The sequence below is a fragment of the Lepidothrix coronata genome, unplaced genomic scaffold (assembly GCF_001604755.1).
Source record: "Lepidothrix coronata isolate B3197 unplaced genomic scaffold, Lepidothrix_coronata-1.0 Scaffold115, whole genome shotgun sequence".
Lineage (NCBI taxonomy): Eukaryota > Metazoa > Chordata > Aves > Passeriformes > Pipridae > Lepidothrix > Lepidothrix coronata.
The window spans coordinates 2,461,978-2,486,328 of record NW_016690295.1 but is presented as its reverse complement, the minus strand read 5'-3'; the positions used below and the strand labels follow the sequence as shown (position 1 = coordinate 2,486,328).

The 24,351-nt window shown below is 40.7% G+C and overlaps 1 protein-coding gene across 1 annotated transcript in view; it reads left to right on the top strand.

Moving 5' to 3' along the window:
• The first annotated feature begins 4,507 nt into the window (after window positions 1–4,507).
• The window catches only part of SPON1 (spondin 1), a 192,831-nt gene continuing 172,987 nt past the window's right edge, over window positions 4,508–24,351 (top strand). Inside the window, exons 1-2 of the mRNA XM_017825033.1 lie at window positions 4,508–4,730; window positions 11,399–11,505. Coding sequence (XP_017680522.1) covers window positions 4,508–4,730; window positions 11,399–11,505 — 330 coding nt within the window. The remainder of the gene's footprint in view (window positions 4,731–11,398; window positions 11,506–24,351) is intronic.

The following is a 24,351-nucleotide window of genomic DNA, read 5'->3' as shown; positions in this document are numbered from 1 at the left end:
GACCTCTGCAAACATTTACTGTCATTACTCGTCACTACTTAGATTCTGAAGAGAAAAGAAGCCGAGAACAGTGCTACAGAGCAGTAAGAAATCATTTTAAGTGTCTCCCAAGCTCTTTCCTTTGTCTAATAGGGCAGCAGATATCTCCAGATCCCTTTCTAAACACTCTTCAAAGACAGCATGAACCAATCTGTATTAGAAAAGCCTCATTCTTGCTATAGATAGAGGGGAATTTTAATAGCAACACGACTATTATTCCATCTAAATCAATAGAGTGAGTTTCTGTCTTGTTAAAGAAAAAGTGACTGTGCCTGCTAGGGCAGTGGGAAGGGAGAGAGATGCATATTAGATTAAAACCTAAATCTATAGTAACACATAAGGATCTGAAAGTGAGATAGGCATATTTGAAAGTGCAATCCCCAAATTCCCTGCTTACCCTCCCAGTCACCAAAAGTTTTATTGCAGATTGTGTTGCAGTATGGTTTTGCCAGTCATCCAATGCACTCTTCCTTAGCCCCAACAGCAGCATCCTCTGTCTTGGCACTTGGGAACAACTGAATATTTAGCTCATGAGGAAAACATCTTTTGGGGACTTGCCTCAACAGGTGTCTCCTAATTTGTTAGAGGTATTCAGACTGCACTTACTAGGAACTTCAAGTGTGAGGTGATCACCCGAACCCCTGAATAGCTTTTGATCTCAATACAGTTAATGTCTGAGGAGAAGGAAAAGGCACCTTTTTAGTCTCTGGAAAATACATTTTAATTGATACATCATCCTCAATTTCCTTTCTCTCATTTGAGCTTAACTTTAGAATCTAGTCTCGAATTTCCACAAGGGACTGAAGGTGTTTCCAGAAGACTTAGATTTTTCATGATTAGCAGCTTCCTGAGAAGTGAGAGATGGGGATCTGAAGATCCAAACCAAGCAAGGAACTGAAACCCACGTGCCTGACCTTCTACAGGGATAGTCACTGGTTCTTGTGTGAGAGAGTAGGTATCATTTTTGCAAGTCATCTTGCAAAAGAGATGGATTCTCCTGTCGTTATTATTACTATATTTATTTATATAAGATGTTAAAGTTGAGCTTATGTTTCCAGCTCCTGGGTTCAGGGAGGTGAATCCTACAGCCCAGGCAAGTTACCTGAGGTACTGGTATACTTTAAGGGCTAAAGTCCCTAAAATCAGATGTTGTCAAGTCAAGCATTGCATTTGCACACTGTTGTTTTGTAGATAATTCCCAAGATTTCAAATAACTATTTGAAATCATAGAAGCAGAAGGAAAACAATTTAAATTCCACCTATCAGATCTTCCAGCCCAGTGCAGGGATATTCTGCAGTAGCTAGTGCAGTCTTCTGAAGTGCCACTTAAAAGAGGCTCCTTATTGGAGAAGCTAAAAGTGAGAAAGACTGCTGATCTTGTGAAATGATTTTTTTTGTTAGAAAAGCCCACTTTGGGGGGGGAAGGGGGGTTGAGGGGGAGGGTGGAGAATTTCCTCCAACCATTACAGCTCTGTCAGATGCAATATTATCCCAGTAATGATTGTTATGCCTAATAGTCATGGACAGCAACTTTATTCATCCTAGAAAGTACACAAAGGAAAGAAGCGCTGCAGTCTCCAAGCTACGAGGCTTCCTCTGTTAAATTTGCCATGGATGGTTGGCTTCGTCAGTTTGCATGCATCTTTGACTGATACATCATGCTGGATGCTTTAGGCAAACACACTCTAATTAGTAGAACAAATAGAAAACCCCGAGGATGCCCATGCTTAATGAAATTCCCCACATTCTAAACCATCTCTACGACAAATTACTCATTTAACGGCTGTAGGCAGTGCAAGTTAATTTATCTGTATCAGTTGCTAAGTTGAAGCATTCACTTTTAACAAGACACTTCATTACACCTTTCAAGGAAACTTTACTGCACTTCAGCTTTTGAACAAAAAAGAAACTATAAGTAACAGGCCAGACCAATAAGGAAACGAAAAAGTAAGATATATAGAATCTATTGAAAGTTTAGAATCAATAGATGGTGATGAATTAGTTACACATAAACACCCAAAAATCTGAAAAGGACTCAAAATGGTCTCCTTTGAGGAGTGTTGAGTTAGAACACAAAACTCTGGCTCAAAACAAAGGTGGATTGTGCAGAAGCCTGTGTGGTTCCTGTTGTGAATGCTTTAGTCAGGTAATTGCTTTTCAATCAATCTCAGCAAAAGAAATGAGAAGTCAAGTGTGGAGAATGGATCAAATTCCCAGGCATCTTGTACCAGTATGGCTACAGTTGTCTTATCCATTTCAGAGTTTGCTCCTCTTCACTGATAAATTTGGCTGAAGAACCTGGATTAAGCAAAGCTTGTTCTTATAAAATGAATGACATGATCATGGTCAAATGAGACCCAAGAGTCTATGACATTACTGAATTTTAGTCACTTCATTACCCAACGAACGCGGGTCTTTGGAATCATACAACAAAATATTCAGCATAGCTATGCCAACTCAAAGCTTCAGTAGCAAAAGCAGACTGAATATTGTTGCCTTAAAGATGATGAGTTGATTTGCCCTCATACTGGCAGGGGAACAGTGAAGGGAGCAGGCTGAGTGGAGGCAGATGACCTGGCATATTACACTGTAAAGTCGGGATTGCTCATTCTCCCTCTCAGCAGGATGAGAGGAACAGAAGAAGCAACTTGTGCTGGAAAGGCTGCTTATCCTCCCGTAGTCAAACTCTTTTCTCATCAATGGAAGTCTCTACAGTCAGTCTGGCTCTCCAAGTGCTCTGACAGAAGCAATATAGATGGTACCCCAGCCACTGTTGCAGGTGCCCAAGCAGGCATGTGCTTAAGAATTGGATGTTACAACTCAGTGGTTTTGAGAGCTTGGCTGCCACCTCTTCACAGGCATGTGTAGAGACATTATCAGCTGCTCCCTGTTTGCAATAAAAGGTAAAATCTCATCCAAATGCTAGCACTATCTTTGCTGAATGTTTGTTTTGAGGCTGTTTTCTTTATAAACAAGTAGCATAGAGACCAAAATATAAATAATCTTACAGTAGCAAAGCTCTTGGCAAGTAACCTTTCAGGAAATAAGTTCCACATTCTCACGGACACCTTGGAGAAACACCTTTATTTGTCACACAACATGAGGTTGTTGCCAATCAACTTCCAAAGGTAAGTTTGGAACCCAAAAATTTGCAAATCTGATGCTAGCAAACGCCTTAGTAGGTTCTAGCAGGATTTCAAGCTGCTTGCTCTTTCTCATACTTTCTTGGAAGTTGTGCTTAAATGTGGTTGTATTCATGAGTCTGCTACAGTCCACTCCTGGAGAAAGTGGTTAGAAAGGGGTTTGTGCCCTCTTGTACATCTGGCATCCTGAAAGTATTCAGGTCCTGCTTGAAGACCTTTCTGACTTTTTCCTCCACTTACAAAGCAGTGGAGGGAAGGAGAGAGAGAAGATCAGCATTTTGGGATTAAAACCCTGCGGTTAGCGACCGCAGGGGTCTAGGTTCACTTTTTCTTTTTACCACTGCTGTAATCTTCTTTTGTGGATTTAGATAAGCCTTTCAGTGTCATTGCGCCTCAGCGTGCCCTGTGTAAAAGCAAAATAATGAGCCCTGCTCTCTCCTCGCTTTCTCCTGTTTGCATCTGCTTGGGTTTTTCCGGGTGTTGGAGCAGACCTCCCACGTTCACTGAGGTGAACTGTGTTCACAGCTGTTGTGAGTGCACTCACATAGGCTGCATCTCGGGTGTGCACAGCTGCAGGCTGATGTAGAATTGAATCTCATGTTTCTGGCACATCCGCCTCCCCATCTTTCCTCCGTGGTACCCGAGAAGCTGCAGCCTATGCTCCTCGCTTGCCAGGCGTGCAGCGAGCAAGCGGCTGTCTCGGTCCATCTGCGCTCATTTAGTTGGTAATGTTTATCATGTCTGCTGGTTTGGAGAAAGATGGGGGTGCGGAGGGGTGTCGGGAAATTCTTTGAGCCTTGTTATCCCTACAGTAACTATAGACTTTGGCAGGAATGCGGGTGATTAATTTCAGGTCTGTGGGCTCAGCCCGAGCGGCAGCAGCTCCGCGCTGGGTGTCTGGGAGACAGCAGCGTCCCCTGCTCCGCTCTTCCACCAAACCCTGTGAATTCCCTCGGCTAAGTAAACACCACCGAGCTGCTAATCACACGCTCTGAAACAAAACAGCACTTCACTTCGGGATCTGGGCAAGATCAGACTTCCCTCCCCTCCTTTCCCCTCCCCTCCCTCTCTGCCCCCTCCCTGCTTTTCCCCTCCCTCTCCCCGGCAGCCGCCGAGCCGGTCCCTCCGATCCGACCTGGCAGGCTCACGCTGGGGGCCGCTGCCGGCTGGGGCTGCCCGAGACCGCGCTGCCCTGCCCTGCCTTGTCCTGCCCTGCCCTGCCTTGTTCCTGCCCTGTCCTGTCTGTCCTGCCGCCTCCCGGCCCGGCGCCCACCCTGCCCCGCTCCCGGGCACCGCCGCCCCGGCGATAAAAAGTTGCTCCGAGGATGGGAGCGCATCTGCAGCCGCTGGCCCTGCGGCTCCTGGCGCTGACTTTCCCCTTGGTGGCGAAGGGTTTTTCCGACGAAACCTTGGAGAAAGCCGCGAAATCCGAGGGATATTGCAGTCGGATCCTGCGAGCCCAAGGCACCAGGAGGGAAGGGTACAATGAATTCAGCCTCAGGGTGGAGGGCGATCCAGAATTTTACAAGCCTGGAAACAGTTACCGGGGTAAGTTGGACATCCTCTATATCCCATGCTAACGACGATGGCCAGGATGAGTGGCTCAGACTGTAACGTGTCTCTGCCTGTCATCTCTGGATCCCTCTTGGCGTGTGTGTGACTGTGTGGGTTAAGACAGGGTAATATACTCCTACGCATTACTTTATTGGGGATGCTTTCATGACAAGTGAGAGGGAGTTGGATTTCAGTGTATCACTTTACTCCCAAACATTCCTCATTAAGAGGAATTTCCTTCCCTTTATGAACCCTCTCTACCGGCTCAGCGCTAGCACAGGATCACAAGTTGCCGTGATACAAACGGCACTCTTCCCCCGTTTACCTACTTCTGTGGGATTTCTTCCCATCCCTTCAAACGTAACACAGTGTACAGGAGAAGCTTTAGCGTTGGGAAGGAAGAAGAAGAAACTTGGAGCTAATTGCTCTTGCCCTGAAATATGAATGTTAATATAATGAGTTAGCATATGGGCAAACAGTGATGCAGCACGCTGCCAACTTCCCACATTTTCCACTTGCGTTTATCCCACCCCCTTTTTCTTCTGGGTAAATGAACAGATGGTTCAAACAGGAAAGAGCCAGAGACAGTGCTAATGACCACTGTAAATAAGAGATGGAGGCATTTGTTCTTCCTTGAGCATGTCACATACACTGAAATGTGCTTTGGACTTCATTTCAAGGATTGTATTTTTCTAATTAATAAGCAAAGGCAGGTTTTGGTCACTTTGCCTGCCTCACTATATAATGCCTTTGGAAATAAACCTTCTTGGAATGTACTGTTAACCTTGTATTTTAAAAGCACTTTAAAAAGAATTGGGACATTTTAAAGTTCCATAACTAATGTACTTTGTAGGCATGACTTTGGAAAAAAATTTTGGGAGATTATTCCAGGTGTTTCTTCTGACCTTTCTTAGGTTCAGGATAAACAGCAATGCTTTCTAATTGCACAAACATGGAAATCTTAGTATAGATAGGGAGAAAAAAGTGTGCACGTAACATAATCATTGTGTTTTCTCAGAGGTTGAAAAATACATCTGCAGCAGTGATTTACCTGTTTCGAACACCAGTCTGTAACTATGCATGATTTTACTTGATTTTTTTTTCTCAAAAAATGTTTTATTTTAATGTGGTGTGAGGAAATGCACATTTCCCACAAGTTGGTTAGCTGTTCCAGACATTAGGATTGGTACCTTGAGTCTGAAAGATTTCATGTTGCATGTCAGTTTGATACATCTACTAAGCAGGATAAAGATGTGTCAAGTTCTTTGATAGTGACAAATGTGAATGTTCTTTAAAAGTTTTGGAATTCACTTCTGTAAAAGCATTACTGGGTATTTTCAGTCATCTACAAAGAAGTTTCTATTGCATGGAGATGTAGGAAGAAAGAAATTCCCAGATGAATTAGCAAAACTAATTTTTGGGAGATATTAGGTCTTGACATTAGGAACTCAATTAATAAAACCACATTAGGATATTATAGCTTCTTGGAAGTGAGAAAATTGCAGCTAATAGAAAAAAGTTAAAATGTAGAACGAAATATGTGCCTACATTTCTGATACTTTAGGCTGAAGTGTTCAGGTGGTACATTAGCCTGTGAAGATTGTGATTTAAGGACACTTCCTGAATGGTTGGAAGAACATAAGTAAATGTTACTGAAACATATACATTATCTGTGGCAGTAGTTAAAACTAACAGCATGCAGAAAGTTTTAAGAGCTCATTTTCAAAGGAATTTCTGCAGTACAACTGGAATTTTATTACTGTTTTATACAAAGGGTAGAAAATCCAACTAATGATTCAAACAATTAGATATTATGACAGGTCTGCATTTTTTTTTCAGCTGCAAATTACTATATATGCAGCATGGCAAAGGACTTGCACAACCTCCTTTGCCTTGGAGCCAAATATGCCTTGTTTCCGTGGCCCCTGCTTGATTTAATGCAATCTTGATCCTTGGCACATTCCCTAGTGGGCTCTTGGAATAAACTAGTATTTTCAAGGTGGATAACATAGGAATTAACTGCACATGCAAATGCTGTGCTCCCCAAAGTGTGACAGTAGAGGGTCATCCATTTATCTTCGTGATGGTCTCACTCATGGGTTGATGTGACACTTGTGTAAGACCCTCTGGCTGCAGTGGCTGGAGGAAATATCTCAGCACTCTTGCAGTGTGGGAATCAGACCAGAGTTCACAGCTGCCATTTGTCTTTGGGGAAGTTTTTATGGCTCTCCTGCAGTTATTCACCTTTAGATCAATCAGAACCTATTTACCCCAAGGGGAAATCCTGGGTGTATCTGTGTATATGGATCTGTGAAGCCTTGGTTTTCCACCTCTGGAGCTGTGACAGAGAACAGTGGCCCTGAGCACTGAATAACCCCTCTGAGTGGGTATGCACCTCCCCTGGTCTGCAGAGACTGGCAACAGTAAATAAGGGCACATTCTCCTGTCTCAGATGATTAAAAGTGAGGTAGCAGCAGGGCTGAGGAGCCATCCTCCTTTCCTCCCTCATGTCTAACAAAGCAACAATGGCTATGGTCTTCGTGGTGTCTCACAGGGGAAGTGGCACAACTGATTTCTGACACCTTATTTGGGACTTCTGATGCTGTAGCCTGCAAGTGGCCTTATCTGCCTGGTCGTTCAGGCTGTGAGGTTGTTGTCTCTCCCCTTGAGAAGGCAGCCAAATGCATTTTGGTGGGCAGGTCTTCCTGTAGTCCCAGGTTTATGGGTACACCATCCTGGAGTCGTGGTCCTCTCCTACCTGCTGGTTAACTTTGACCTTGATGTAGATGCTCTTGCTTCCACTAAAGGTTAAAGTTCCCATTGCACTCAAAGGCACAAGCAAGCCTTATGTTTAGGTAGTGTTACAGGGTAATGATCCTTGAAAATACTCCTAGCTTTATTGATTGTTGAGTTGGATTAATGATTGCATGAGGTTTCCATGAAAAGGTGACGCAAGTTTAATCCCATTAAAATATAAAGACATGTCCATTTCATGTGCTAAAATGCAGTGGACATACTTTCCACTATAGTATCATGAAGTTTTGAAGCAAAAATGGAGATTTGACCAGTTATAATCTGTAGACATACCTTCTGTGTGGACGCTGTTTCTCTTTTTAATGGAATTTTCACTTGTAGGTCAGTTCACTTTCTCAGTCTTTGAGGAAAGGCTCTTTTAATGTGCTCTTTTGAAACTTCATTGCATTGGTTTGGGGGCTTATCTTATAAGGAATGTTGAGACGTTTTCTTTCCATTTCTTTCTGCCACTCAACAAGTAAATACTTCTCTATACTTTACAAACAAGCACTCATGCTGTAACTCTTTTAGCCATTCTCATCTTTCACAAAATATGGATAAAAGTAGATATTGAAAGTGTATTTGTTGGTACTTGTGCAATGTACGACACAGGATGTGCAGTAGTGTAGGATGTGGGAAGTAAGATTTCCTGCCTGAAACCAAAGGAGCAATTGCTTTGATCACCCCACCTTTAGCTTGGGACACTGGGGAAAGAGGAGCATGTCGAAGGTATGTGCCAAAGTGCAACTTGTAAGGTAATTAGATATTTGCTGGAGGGGATGGAAGCAGACAAAAGTAACTGCTGATATGTAACCTTCCCTTTAAAGTAAAATCCTTAACTTTGAGATTGCACTGATCTTAACTGATCTTTACAGGAAGTTCATATTGTTCAGTGAACGTTAATTAGCGTGAACACAGTGTGAGCAATACTCAGCTGTTGTTTAAAACGGCAGAGTTTAGCCCAAGAAGGAGAACTCTCCGCTCTTTTGCAACAAAGAGCCGCTCTCTTGTGAAAACCAGATGTGGTCTGACAGCTTCCCACAGCTGCCTGTGCAGTGCGAGCCTCTGCTGTGCTGAGACACTGAGGCCAGAGCCAGTGACTACAGAACCATCCCCAGAACAAGGCTCTGCATTAGGAGTGCTTGGAATAAACCCCTGTGCTGTGATGTTCTCAGCACACTGCTAGTTCAGACAATTCACAGAAATCTTTTCAGCTCAGGTGCTAACCTGCATTCTGGCCTAACTCAGGGGTGACCAAAGCACACATCCCTCTTGGTATCCTTGACCTGAGGTTGCACAGGCACTAAAATCCCATGAGTCCACTCTGCTCCTGCGGGTCTTTACCCTCCTGGCTCCTCACTTGTATCTGTGTGTCCCCAGCGCTGGCAGAAGCGCTCCCAGGCCTGCGGAGCGGCCGCTCGGGGACTGGACCCAGCTGAACTCTCCAGTTGGGGTTGGCTTGTTTTACTGCTCAGCTGGATGTGTTCCCTAGCCCAGCTGAGAGCACAGCTGCCTGGATGTGGCTGCTGTGTGAGCAGTGCAGGCTGGGGAGGGTGGGATCACTCATGTTGGAGGAAGCATGGATTTATTCTGTGTTTAAATGACTACAACCACAGCATGAGTATTGCTAACCCCAGGCATCCAAAAACTATGAGTCAGGCTTTGGAATTACCTTCCTTTTTTTTTTTTTTTTTATTTCTCTTTTGATGCTTCTGTTGGATTTCAGATGTCCTCTGTTTTATAGATACATGTTTGTTTAGAATATTTAGAATTTTGAAAACTGTTTGGTTTGATCTGTAAATTTGTGAGGAAAATGATGAAAACAGTTGAGTCAGTTCACAGCTGGATTCTCCGTTTGCTTGCATACGTATTTAAGTATTTCTGGTGTCACTTTTTACTCATAGTGATTCAGACTTTTGAATTGCAAATGGTATGGGAAAATTTGTTGCATGTACAAGACTTTTATGGCAGTTAATTTCTAAGAATTAGTGTTCAAGCAAGAGTAATATATTTGCCCTTGTTGGGTTTAGCAGTGTGCTGTTCTCAGTTACTGCAACTGAGAGGCTGGCTGTGAGTTTTCATTTGGGTAGAGCTGCAGAAGTTTGCAAAATAAGACTAATTGTACAAAATGAATTAACGAATTGGAGAAATATTTAGAAAAGTAAGCAGAAATTTTAATGGTGGAATGCTCCTACTCAGTTTCTGTATATAAAATATGAAATTTTCTTTCTCCCTCGAAATTATAATGTTTAACCTCATAATAAAATTCCATGGAATGAAAACTGTGTTGAAAATCCTGAGAGCTGAGGGATTATGTCAGTCACTACTCTGAATTTGTATTGGTGTTTTCAGGTCTACAGGTCTAAGCATGGCACTCTCAAAAGGTTAAAAATTGAAATGAGTCTCTCCAATCCTTTTTTCTCCACATATAGCCAGAAAAGTTGTGTATTTGTACAGCACATCATGGTTTTTAGACCCAAATACAGCTGCATAATGCTAGAAATTTTCAAATAGCCTATTTTATATTTTTCCACTACTGAATTTCTAGATCAAAGCTCTCTCGCTGTGTTCCAAATGAACTCTGGGCGTATTTTGAAATACATATATTGTGAGGGCTACCTATCATTTTTAGCAAGGTGATTCATCCCCTCATGGCCTATCTGTGTGAGAGGGAGTCTATTCTGGATAACCTTCAGTGAAGCAGCACTGGTGGTTGCGATTTGCTCATGAAAACTGTGTGTGGTCTTCAGTTTTAATTGTGCCAGTCAGAGTTGGAGAGTGTGACAATAATGTACCACAAGCAAAGCTGTCTTCAATACGCTTCAAGTAAAAGCTACTTAAAAGTATTCATAGTTCAATTTTCTGTCTCTTTTCCTTTCATCCAAAAAGAATTTTCCCCTAGAATTTACCCCTGCTTCAGAAGAGGATTCTCATAAGTTGCTGAAGAGGGTTTGGCAATTTCAGAAGTCCTGCCTCAAAGCTCTGCCTCATTATGTCTTTCTGAAAGTGTTCAAAAGAGCCTCAGCTGATGTAACTCAAGTGTTGCTGGGTGCTGCTTGGGTGCTGATGATGGCAAACAGAAAAATTGTACAAAGGTATCTTGCACTAGCAGAAAATGAGGGATTTAATCCTGATGCTGAGCATGATAAAATCAGATTAGCCAGCATGATGTTATTGGTTCTCTCCTGGTGGATCTAATGCTGCCTTCCTGGTCAGGACAAGTGAGTGAAGAGTGTGTTTGCTGATGTGTGGGATGGTTTGGGAATCAGAGCTGGCAGCACAATCTTTAGAGGTCAGCTTTAGCCATGAGTTTAACTTTGTATCCTGTTTTGCCCTGAGGATAAAGCAAAAGGAGAGTTAAGATTCCCTATTTCCACCAGCTGGAGTGCTGTGCTGAGTGTAGCTGAGCTGAAGTGGGCAATGTGGCCATCTCCCATTACAGTTAGAGAGACTTTCTGTGTACTAAAATCCCTGGATCCTTGTCTGTGCTCAGAGCAGGGCAAAAGCTGAATGCGAATATTTAAGAAATGCTCCTTCACATTTAAAACAACAACAAAAAAACCCCCTAACATGTGTCTCCCCACCCCCAAACCAACAACGAAATAACCCTCTGTCGATCTGAGCAGATTATCAGTCTGCTTTAAAAAACAAAAGTGCTGGGGTTATTTCACATCATGCCAGTGTTTTTCAGTTTACGTGGAAACTTGGACTGAACATTTTGTGTTCTGGTTGGCTTGGCTCCGTGTTGTTAGTGCTTTGGTTAATACCAATTTAAAACACACACCTTTCAAGCTGTGAAATGATGTGCAAGTAGCTGATTTCACAATTAATATTATATTTTTGTTATTTCTCTGTTCATTGTATCTCAGTGACACTTTCTGCTGCCACCCCTGCTTACTTTCGAGGGTTCACACTGATCGCCCTCAAGGAGGGAAAAGAAGGTGACAAAGAGGAAGACCATGCAGGAACTTTCCAGGTGAGAGAACTTTCCCTGACCTACACCTCTTGGAGTCTTCCTTACCGTGTGCTTGGCTCAAAGGGAGGTTTTATATGCACAGCAGAATGCAGACTATGCTAAAGTAAGCAAAAATATTTGTGGATGTTGACACGAGAACAACATAGGATGTTTTATATTCCATGCAACCTGTTCAAGGGATCAAAGCTCTTGTACCTTGACTTCAGCTTGCCTTTCCGCATTCTCGCAGTTAAAAATGAGCATCAGTTATCTGAACTGGAGCTTAGGACACCTGAAATTGTTATGCAAAGTGAATATGAGAGTTGTTCTATTCACATTTTGCTTTTTGTGTTTCTTTGCCTTAATATTTCTGTCCATTGAGGTGTAGACTATGACTCTGAGAAGTGTTTGCCGCAGCTGCAATGACTGTTTTTATCAGTTATAAATTAGATTGTACTGTTTTATTTGTGCTCGGTAGTACTTTACTTAATGAACACATTCAGTAGGATGAAATATTTATCATTATTAAGAGGATTAAAATCCAGAGTGAGGATTCACAAAATGGTATTTTCAGCTACTTCATGAAGGGTATTCTGGAAACTGAGAATATACATCATATTTATGAAAGAAGGTAGAAATTATGGAGATAGGTTTGATTCTCAGGTGAGATATCGTTTGCTATTTGACTTTCCAAGCTTAGAAATATTGTTGAATGATATTGATTATAATTTACAGGATATGTATTGATATTGATATTAATTTTAATAATGATTTCTAGATAGATTTCACTTGCTTCCGAAAAGCATTTCTAGATTTTCAAGGGAAATACTCAAAAGTTGTAATTTAGGTGGCCTACAAGGAGACAAATAACTTAGCGTGTCTTACCGAAGCTTCTTCTGTATTTTTATATATTTATATTTTTATATAAATATGGTGCACAAACTCAATAACTAATAGCCCTGTTTTCCTGTTGCATTTGCTTAGAGGCCTCTGTCCAGTTTTCATACATTTCATAAGAAAATATAGAATAAATGAGCACTTAGTTGATGATGGAATAATCATCAACTAAAAATGAAATAATTTCCTAATAATATTTGGGAGAAATCTACTTAATATGAACTTCTTAATAAAGTTGGGGTTTTTTTAAGAACAAGAGAGCATTGAAGGATCAGCTACTGTTTAGAAATAGAAATGGTGGTGCTTCATCTATTTTAAAAGAAACTTGTCACCATTAATTTTCTCATTTCAGTTGTTAATGTGTCTATGGCTGTGGCTAATGGGGAAAAAATTGGCTCGAGTTTTGCCTTTATGTTGAATTCACAGTGAGAAACTCACTAAGCTTTGCTGAAGTACAGAGGAATTTTGAAGTTATCAGAGTGGGAAGCAAATGGAAATTCTACATAGATCGGAAAAAAAAAAAGCCCCATGGATCTCAGTTGAGGGAAGGTTGATTAATTAGCTTTATTGTATGGATTGCAATCTGAACTTGGTGTTCTAATTTTGCAGGTGGGAGTTTCAAAGTTTATGCATAACTAAATTTGTATATCTGTGGCACAAATAGTCCTTGCTGTGCTCATCCCACATTAGCACAATTAACTGAAGTTTATTCAGGTGGTGTCTGCTTGTTCTGCCTTTGTGGATACAAAGGTAAGATCCTTATTTAAATATCCAAAGAATGCTTGCAGTCATAAATACTTATGTCCTTTGTGTCACGGCTAGGTGGTAGTAATTAGAAGAAAAAGATATTTAGTTCAAGGGTTTGCGCTGTATTTCTGTTATAAAGTGAACATTCTAAGGATGGCTAGACAGCTGTGCAGAGTAAGGAAAAAACTGTGTGTACAGTAACTTGCATGCCACTTGCAGTTATGTTTTTCCTGGGCTCAGATGGAGCATATGTTACTCAAGGAGTTACCTAAGTGGAACAGAATGCGGTGAAAACTCCTCAATAGTGACAAGAGGCTAAATGCTGCTTCTGGACTACAGATATAAGCCTCTGCCTCCATGAGGAGAAATATATGCTGTTAAAATTGATGCCTAAAGAAAATTCAGGGGGAAAAAAAACCTCCGAGGCAATTTAGTTATGGAGGTGAGCTAAGGAAAGGGTTTTAATTTGTGCCTAGGCATAAGGTTACAAGACTTGTGCATACCCCTGGGTACAGATGGTACAGTTTATAATACTGCTTGTCCAATCCCAGGTTTTGTCCACCCACTGGCTCTTGCCCTGGGCCACCCTTGACCCATCCCTGGGGAATTGAGTTGAGGGTCTTTTTGGGACCCTTTCTTCATTAATCATCCTCTTCTTCAGAGCACAAAGGGTACACGGTCACTCAGAGTTTGACTGTACTCTGCGGTTTAGGCTAAGATACAAGTGTTCTCCAAACAAAATAGGCCTACCTTGACAAGAGACTAAACATTTCTGCTGGAATTCAGGGGGTAGAATTGATATGGGGAGCATGGAATGGGGTAATAGGGTTGGGGAATATGTTAAGCTGCTATGCTAAGGGTAAGGGAATAAAGGCTGCTCCTTCTAAATCTATTTGTACTACATACCTACTTATAAAGCCTATAAAAATTAGAAAAATCAAAAAACTAGATGGACCTTAAGGCATCAAATAATAGCCAAAACTAAGCACTTAACGAAGCAAGTGCTTCATTCACATTAGAAAATTTTGCAGCATAACCAAGATAGAATGAAATGAGTGTTGACCAAATAAGACATATGCTTTCCTTCTATGACTTAGAGACTGTAAAACACCTGATTTTTCAAGCCTGTGAGTGCCACTTCCAAGTTATGAAGAATGGTTTACAAAGTCTTTCGTGGAGAGAACCTGAATCCACAGTATGTCCTGAGGGCAAGATCCCACCGGAGCTGCGGCTTCTGTTTTGCACAGCTATTGAGTGTTAAACTGGTCGGGGGTCCAGCACCTCAAAGTACTGCAGAGGAGCGTGTGCTGGAGCAGCAAGGTGCTAAATGAAGACTAACACCTGAGGTTTTGGCACAGACACGGTAGGCTTAGGCTGGGAAAACATTGTTTAGAGGGGTCACAGTCGAGCTGCAGCAGGTTGTGCTGCAGCCCATTGCGAAGGCTGGACCTGCAGGGGCTCTGCTCTGCCTTTTACAACCTCCTCGTGGCTCGTTTGCTCTTGGATGACTCTGCAAGTCAGCAGGTATGGTTAATCTTCATTAATCATCAAGCTGCAGGGTCTTGATCCTATAAATACCACAGTTGTTAAAATTCTGGGTGGGACAGGTTTCTGTATCGTTTTTGGTTAACTCAATACTTACCATCAAGTAGAGACATTTAGAGAAGTGTAGCTTGGACTCCACCATTCTAAATTTATTTTTCTATGAGACAATTGAGGCTTTGAAATCTGATTTTACTCATATTTGTTTATTTAATGCAGCCAAACTTTTTTTTCCGTGTCCTTGTAGTACACACAGGGCACAATTCAGCTTTAAAATAAATCATATTGTCTCTCACAAACACTCAAACATACGTTAAATAGCTAAATTAAATATGGCTGGGGAATTCAAGATGCCAAATTCAGTCACAGAAGTTTGGGGATGTAATGAAACAGCTCTTACTTGTGCCAGTGGTAATTGTACAACTCAGGGGTACCGTAAGGCACTCTGAAAGCTTTGGGTATTGTGTCTCATTGGCCTCTTTACACAAGCCATTCCCAACTGTTGTCATGCAGACCGCTGATCCTTCTCTTTCCTAATGTTTAGCAACAGTCTGCAAATTGTTTCAAAGGGGAATTATACTCAAGGGCAACAATCAGGCGCTGATTGACTATACAACACTATCTATACAAGGCCTTTTAATCAACATCTCTATGCAATGTAATAGATTCAGTCTGATAAATAATGTAGAATAATAGAGATTTAGTGCTGAACCTCATCTCATCTATCTTCTTTGTTCTCTGAGGAAGGATAAATATTCCAGGAAAATTCTTAGTGGATGTTTTGTGAATCTCTTCTGAAGTGTTCAACAATAACAACAACAAATTCATCTCTTCAAGTGGCCTGTTTAAACCCTTCAATAAATTATATTTTATAGAAAATTTAAGGACGATGTAGAGCTCTTACTAGCCTCTAAACTGAGTCTTCACTAACAGTGTTTAAGTTGCTCTCTTATGAGATTGTCTTCCTAAACTTAGAACTTCCTTGATATCTTATGAAGCCGGTATTCTGAAGTTTCCTTTAGTCTCCTTCCAATTCCACACACTCTTTATCTTTTCCTTATTAATATTTCTACATTTTCATCGTAGGGCATCTTCTTTCAATTGTGCTGTTTCTGCAGTTAAGCTGAGATTTCAGTCTTATGTTCCTCGGAATTGTACACAGTACTCAGTCTGGACCCTCAGCATAAAATCATATGGAATTTGGATACAGTAATCCTTTGGAGTGCCATTGTCTTTATGCAGAATCCTGTAAGTGTATGCAACTTGCCTTTATTGCAGGAGCATCTGAGTATTGTGCAGGAGGTGCCTGATAAAAGTCCTAAACCCTTCCCTGTAGGTATTGCTGCCTTTGTCCCGATTCCTTATTTTCCGTCTTTACGTTTTATTCCTATTAAGGGTAGAGTTTCATTCAATTTATCAAGGGAGTTCTGAACTACAATTCTGTCCCTCAAAATGCTGTTAATTCTCCCAAAAATCGGTGCTTTGTGAACATGCTTGATGATTAAACACTCAATATGACATATTTTGTGAAAACGTGACCTGCTTTTCTCGTGTACAGCAGTAAACTGAGTCACGAAGACTTAAAATTAGACACTTCTTTGTCTTGCCTTGGCATAATCACTTGTTAGAGCCTTATGCTATGTAAACTATGTTTTTGATAGTTTAGTGTTAAATGCCTTCATTATAGTATTGTTCCTGGAGGTGTCCTTTTGACTTTTTTAGCTCTAGAATGAAATTCTTAGTTTAGGTGACTGAATTTAACGACCCACTGGTGCAAAACCAGTGTAAGAACCTAAGCAGGTGCAGCAGTAGAAAGGGTGAAGGTTTCATTAGAAGTGTGGCTTTTATAAAAGCTAGAGATATGTGCTAAAGAAGAAAATATTTGAGGAAAATTGGAGTAACAGTGAGCTAAGTAAGGCAAGTGGTCCTTTATCAGAACTCCTCAAGGTTTACCCCGAAACAATAGCCCAAACATTGCTTTTGTTTTTGAATACCTGCTGACTATGACCCATTCATTCAATGTTGTTTAGTTGACTGATGTGCTTAGCAAGGCATTGAGATTAAAAGGCATTTCTACAACCTCTTAGGAAATCAGTCCCTCAAACGCTGTGTTTCAGCATTTTATAGGAGTCTTACATCTTCTTAAGCAGTTGATACAGTGCATTTTGAAAGCTGCAGTCTCAAAGGGCTTTTAGCCATGTCAAATGATTTATTTCCTGTATTTATAAGCAAAGTTTTTTAATAGTTTTTAAAAGAATTAATGACTGCAATTATTTATTAAGATTTTATATTAAAAATTAAGGTACACCTATGAAATATTGAAGTTGCATTTGACCTGTATGTTTGTTTTTTTAACCTTGTATCCCAATATAAACTCATCAGGTTACTTAGTAAATAGCTTATTCTGAGGTGCATCAAGTGATGTAGTTTTGTTTAGCAGGTGTTCAGAACTTAGAATTATTTTGCTCCTGTTTGCATTCTCTACGTTTCCTTTCCCAGCATCTCATCACTGAAACAGACTCTGTCATCTTACTGCATGAAAGCATATGGAAGTAATGATCCAAAGCTATAATTATGGGAGTATGTTAAATATGAAAGAATCAGAACATGCCAGGTATATAATTTGGAGACTGAGCAAGTGGACATGAATTCTGAGTCTATAAAATTTAAGTCTCCTGTTCTTTTGTATTTGAAAGAATAATCCTGAATATTCTTTCTATGAGAATCATTGCAAATATTATTCTAGGCATAAAAAAATATATATTTTATAATAGTAAGTCAAGCTCTAGTTCACTTTTCCTGCAGAGTGGAATTTATTGAGCTTGGTGAAAATTTTCACACATCCTTTTAGAACTCTAAGTTCCCTATCGTGATATTCAGAGATTAAATATGAGATTTAAAAACAAACCAACCAACCAAACCAAACAAAACAAAAACCAAACAAAAGAACCCCAAAATGTGTTTGCTGCTGCCAGTTCTAGCTTTGACTGGAAAATGTGAACCCTTTGTATGAGATTAAATAGAAATATCTCTGATACACTGGAGAAGCCTCAACCTGAACCATTTATTGGCAAGGCTTCAGTTAAAAAATGGTCTCAGGGGATAGTTATGCCTTGCTTCAGACAGTAGAAGATAATTTAAGAGAGTGATGAGCACCAGGAACTTGCAAAACAGAAAGAGCTCTGATAGTCATTATTTGCCACTGATGAGGCTGTAGAAAAAGCAAACTAGATTCCAGACAGGTAGGGTTTGTTTTTTTTTTTTAATTCTTCCTTTATAATTATTTTTCTGGTTTCAGCTTGTGTTGTGAATAAGGAAAAAAAAAATTACATTGTAACATTTTCCAGTTTTTTGCATGTACCAAACTTGGTTTGTTACACCTTGGGAACTCCCTCAATTGGTTGCATATATAGCTGCTGGCTGTGTCTTTTAGAATTAATGATCCAAACCATGAAATTTCACTGCCAAAATCAGAAAATATACAAAAATTCTGAATACTATTCTGTTATTATTTTATTACAGTGGAATTTTGAACTACTAGATAACACGTGTGCAAAGAAGAAACAGATATTAAATTATAATTCCTTGCAATGTACCTTAGTTCACTACTGAACGAAAAAGGGTTTTGGTTCCTTAGCCTGGGCTCACCCTTCCGTTGTCAACTTGCTTATCTCAACTCTGCTCTTTTTCATGGAGCTTCCTGGTTTATCATGTATTAGGGAAGGAGCCAAGAGGCTTTCTGTGAAAGCCCCCTGAGAAATGGGGGGCTCAGACTCTCTCACCGTGGATGCTGGGGGGGGGATGCGAGTCAGCAGGTATGAGGCAGGGGAAGACCAGATGTAAGGAAGACAGGCTGTGATTGCTCAGAGAAGGCTCTGCAGTCTCCACCTCTTGGAGGTTTTGAAGATTTGCCTGGATACAATTGTATGTATTTCTAGTAATGTATTTTGATCACTGAATTTCTGACCAGGTGCCAGCACACGCACAGTCTCTAGCACAGAGAGGGTCCAGTGCAGTTATACTCAGTCTGTAGCGTGAGACATCTACAAATATTCCTGTGTGTGGGCATTTGAATCAAACTGAATGAGTTCATAACCACTGATTTCATACTGAAAAACTTGCTTATATGTACTTCTGTGCTAAAGATTCATACCCTTAGGGCTCAAAGCAGAGACCTCATTCCTCCAGCCCCTCTTTGATATAGGGAATACTCACACTGATGGAAGACTAATTGTGTAACACTAAATCCTTCTCAGCCACCTTAATTTTAGGTATGCTGGAGTGCGTTTTCTAAAGGTTTTCTTGCTGTGTTATTACTATCACTTTTAAAACTTCTTTTATTTTTTTTTAATTTTAGTTATTTTGGCTTTAGTTTCTGTTCTGACGTATTTTTTTCTTTGCCCTTTCCCTGACTCTCTGCTTGGGTATGGAAAAGATCATCTAGCTTCTGGCCATATAATAATTAGTCCTGGTCTTTTTGTTTAATCTAATCTTATTTATTATCTTTATCTTTTTACATTTGTTGGGGAAATGCTTTTTCTTGAGAATGACTTCAAATGATGATTGCATCACAGTAAGAGCTTATGCTTTTTGGAAAGGGTTATGCCTAAACAAATATTTAATTTGTTGATGATTCAAGTTCCGTTTTCAGAAGACACAGCCAAAACACAAACCAAAGAAACCCTCTAAAAACCCTAAAACCAAAACCAGGAAATATGTCTCTTGAGATAGGTCAGCTAAAACTCCAGACACCTTTTCAGATCCAAAGCTTATCAGACTCAGGTTATCTCAAGTGTAACTTCTGCCCTGCCTTGGAGACTGCCAATGTATGCAGAGCCAAACTACGTCATGGTAAAATATCAGAATTACCTAATTAAATCTCCTGTTAAACAACATTATCTTTTACTTTATTCTGTTTCTTGGATTAAACTGCAAGACTTCCTGGTTCTAAGAAGCCTCCAAAGACACTCATTAGAGAATTTTGTCCTGGAATTTGGCACTGACACTTAACAAACAAATCCTCAAGAGAGGAAATGCCACTGGAAACACTGTCCCTTTCTGCCTTGGAGACTCCAATCTGCTCAACAGACACATCAATGTTCAGAGTCCCATTCTGGGCCTTTTGAGGCTTAGGACCACTTGATGCTTTTACGAGGGTTCTCTTTTCATGTCTTGCTTCCAGTCTTGAAGCCAGTTTTGCATTTGCAATTGTTTCATTCAGAGCCAAAGTCTGGATCTTGGAACCGCAGATCCTGTTAACTCTGTTTTGTCGATCAGTAAAAGCTGCATGTTCTTCCCCAGGCAGTGTTTAACAGGACACATCTATCTCAGTGACTCTGAAGGGATTTATTTCAAATATCCCTTTTTCCCAGCCCGGGTAATCTGCCTAACTCATTGTTATTCCACTCTCAGATAGTCTTTCTTCAGATGTTGACACCTAGGCCGTGAAATTTTGGGAAAGATATTTAACCCCTCTGGCAACAGTCGGATGCTTTACAGTTACCTTATGGCAGCTGTCATGGGTTATAACTCTATCTGTATATAGGCTCCAGGTTCATTTGAACATCTATTGAGCATCTCTTTCTTCATTCATAATGTTGTCATCAGACTTTCCTTTCAGGATTTCCCTTTAGGTAACCTGTTATTTACCAACCTTCATCTAAGGCACTCTTCAATGACTCTCTAGATTCTTTGTATCTCTGCTGAAAAAGATCAGCACTCTTATCTCGTTCACTCCTATCACTGTTCTTTAATGCTCCAAGAATTACCTCTGATGTGGTTATTTGCCATTCTGCAACATCAGGAAGCCTTCAGCATTTCAGTTCCAATCAATGGGACCTCAGAACAAGTGTTTGTTCTTTGCACTTCCACTTTACATCAGGTTAGAAAGTGTTTATCAGGTATTCCCTGCTGATCTGGACTTCAGCTATCACTGCCTGTAATCCCTTCTGTGATGACTATGGATCTGGACATCCATACTACCCCCATCATGACACAGGGCTTTAAAAGGAATAGCTTTTCTGGAAGATGTGTTTATTCCTACACATCTCTCCAAATGGGAACTGTCAGCTACCAGCCTACAATGACTAGGCTACAGATGTATGGAATTATGTCTGTACTTGAGAGTCTTTTCTCATAATGTGTTTTTTTTTTCCCATGAAGTGATTTGGGGTGGTGGGGGAAGAGGTGAGAAGGGTGAGTGAAGGTGATGATAAAGGTTGAGGCTCAACTTGATAATTTCTCCAGATTATATGGACATTTCTACTATAAGGAAATCCTGTTGTCAGTCCTCCAAACTTTTAAATGTAGACAGATACCAGCAGAAAGTCTCCCAATTAAATTTAAATGGTGGTCTTTCTTTTTTTTCTCTCTTTTTCCCTCTACTGTGTTAAGAGAGGTTCTGGTGGCTTAGAACAGCTTTTTTAAATTCAGGAGTTCACCTACCTGACTCGTTCATGAATGGCTGCTGTAGAAAAAAAATCCTTCCTCCAGACTTAATAGTCAAGTGAGGCAAGTCAGTTCTCACTGCAACTCATTACTGAATTAATTGCTGCTAGACTAAATGCTCTGCTTGCTATGCTGTTGTCTTGAGAACTACTTTCTGGTTTCAGAAGGCAGTTTTGTGTTATCAAAATGACAATATATTTATCTTCTGTTATTCTAGACTGCATGTGTACCCTTCTCAGGCCTAGCTGTGGAGTACCCTGTCAGTCCTTCTCCCTCACAACTGTTCCCTTTCTAATGATGGTAGGGACCTCTCAGTGTTTGCCAAGGGATAGTGTTTCAGCTTCCATTTCTGCTGAACAGTTGTAATTGATTATTCTCTTTGCTGTGATGGCTCTTTCTCATGACCTAATAACCCAGGATCATTAGTCATCTGATCACAGTGTATTTGTTTTACCTCAGAATGGTACAAGACCTGTTCAGGAAATGACCATATCTTTTGATTCTGTTGCATTCAACATGTTTATCTTTCGGTGCTTCATCCTAATGTACCTCCACAGTCATTCCACTTCATGCAGTGATGAGTGGAAATCCATAATGATGTCCTCAGAATGGTGAGCAAGGACTCATACAACTGAAAAATATAATCCCAATCACATCAGTTGTTTTGTGTCAGTGCTGGTCTTTACTCTAAAGACTTTGCAGACATGTTTCTGATCAGGATGCTTTGTTTTTCTTTGGTCTGTTTTCTCTGAAAACTGCAAGTTAAGACTGGGATGCAGCTTTAAGAAGTCTTCTTTCCCTGACCAGGTTGAGACTCTTTGGAAGTTCCAGACCAAAAAGCCACATAATATTGCCTTTTCTTTTATATTCTTTTATATTACTCTCACAGTCTCATCCAGTATGATGCTGGATCGCTTCAGCGTAAAGTAACCTTGTTCATCCCTGGTTTGTGAGGTCTGGGATTGTAAGGATATCTGTAACTGAAAGTACTTATACAGGAGGATCTCTTCAGACATAGGGAACAAATTCAGTCATCAAAGTTTCTCCTGGTCTGTCATCCCACACCCTGATTTTGTTCAATCACTTGCTGTCCACCTCAGCCTAAAGATCACGTGAACGGTGCATCCTTCCATTAGTGTAAAGCCCTGACAGAGAGGTTTGCAGTGCTTTGATACTACACAACTATAATTTTTCCAAGGCCTCCTGAGGCACTGCCCCAGTGACCACTCCCACCAGTGAGATTTGTATTCAGCTGTGTCTGTTCTTCTGTGATCTACTCTGCACTGGAGCAACCTCACCTTGTCTGCAGTTTTGATCACCACAATATAAGAAAGATATTAAGCTCTTAGAGAGCGTCCAGAGGGCAGCAAGGATGGTGAAGGGCCTTGAGGGGAAGCCTCAAGTGACAGGACCCAAGGGAATGGCCTGAAGTTGTGCCAGGGGAGGTTTATGTTGGATATTAGAAAAGGATTCTACACCCAGAGGGTGGTTGGTTATTGGAACAGGCTCCCCAGGGAAGTGGTCACAGCATCAAGTCTGACAGAGTTCAAGAAGCATTTGGATGATACTCTCAGGCACAGGGTGTGATTCTTGAGGATGTCCTGTGCAGGGCTAAGACTCAGGCTCCATAATCCTTGTAGATCCCTTTCAACTCAGCATATTCTCTGAGTTCTTGACCTTTCTGTTAACCACTTGCACTGATCCCAGCCTCTCCCCTGCATCTTGGTCTGTGTGGATTTCCTGACTATGGTAATTGCTATTATAAGAATAATGTTTTTATGCATTGTTTCTCATCTGCTCAATTTTCTCTGACAGAACTGCCCTGGTACCTATGCAGGATTGCCACTTTAATCAGCAAAGCCAGATCTGACTTTCACTTCAAGCAGGAGATGAGATTGTCTCTGCCTCTCACTCCTTCTCTGACTTGCTCCTCTTCTTCTGTGACCTTCTTCAATACAAGGAGTGCTCTTTCCTTCTACACTGGCTCAGCCAGGTTCTTTCCTCAGCCTCTCATTTTTGTGTGTCTCGAGCAGGGGAACACCAGAGAACAGCTGTAAGTAGATATGATCTTACCACAGACCCTTCTGAGTCAGGTTGTTTCTCAAACCATGGTGTGGATGTTCCCATTCGGGATAGCATCAGGACAGCTATTTATAGGACTGACTTACAGGAGCTTCTCTTACTAATCAAGCACTAGAAATTCAAGAATATATCTAAAAATAATATATCAGTTGTCGCTATAGTTATGTAGTTTTGTTTTGTGAAGTGATTCTTGACTCCTGCTCCAAGCAGTTGTGCTTCTGGAAGGACCTGTTATTGGGAATCACCCATGGTGGAAATCAGCGTATGAACAGTCATTGAAAGGGGACAGAGAAGTTCCTTGTGAGTAATTATGTTCCTCAAAGATGGATTGCATTTTTAACTATTTATCTCAAATCATCCCCCTTCTGCTCTCTTTTGTTTCTGTTTTGAGTTGCTGTAAGAAAAACTGAAAATCATGTATTCAGCTTTACTTTTCTCATGGCTGTATAAGGGGCAGGATCTGAATGTACCCTGCACATACTGCAAAAGCAGAACTTTCTGGCTTAGGTGCTTTTGGTTTCAATTGATACAGACAAGGGAAAATCTAATGAATACTGACATAGGCAAGACATTTCAAGAAGCCATTATTACTGGTAGTCTGTTGAACTCTCGATGGAAAAGAATTCCCAAGCAATGTTTGCTGGACAATATTTTGTATTTTTTTATGCATAGTTACTTTTGAGTGTTAAAACAGCGTTGAAATTAATTTTCACATGAAAATAAACCAAGAATAATGAAGAAACTCCCAATCCAGTTGCACAAAAGCTAACGTTTGGCTCTTGAGAATGCTTTTCATAGTACTCAGTAATTAGAAAGGGAAATTCCCTGCTGGTATAGAGCTACCATTTTGTTCCCCTTTCCCTGCATTGTTGCTGGGGTAGGGTTATTATGCAATCTCTGGCAAGCTCATCCTACCAGACTACTTACTAATTTGTAGGCTGTAGGTGTAAATTGAAAAGCCTTCATCCTGCTTCTGTTTACTTCACAGATTGAACTGGGCTCCAATTATTCTCTTCTATGTGAACTGAGGCACTGTTGTTGCTCTTGCCTCTTTTTTTCTCCTTGTGGGTGGGCACAGTTCATTTGAACCTGCTTTTCTTTTCAAAAGAAACATTTGAAAGAATGAGCGTGTAAGAAGTAGCTTTAGTACTT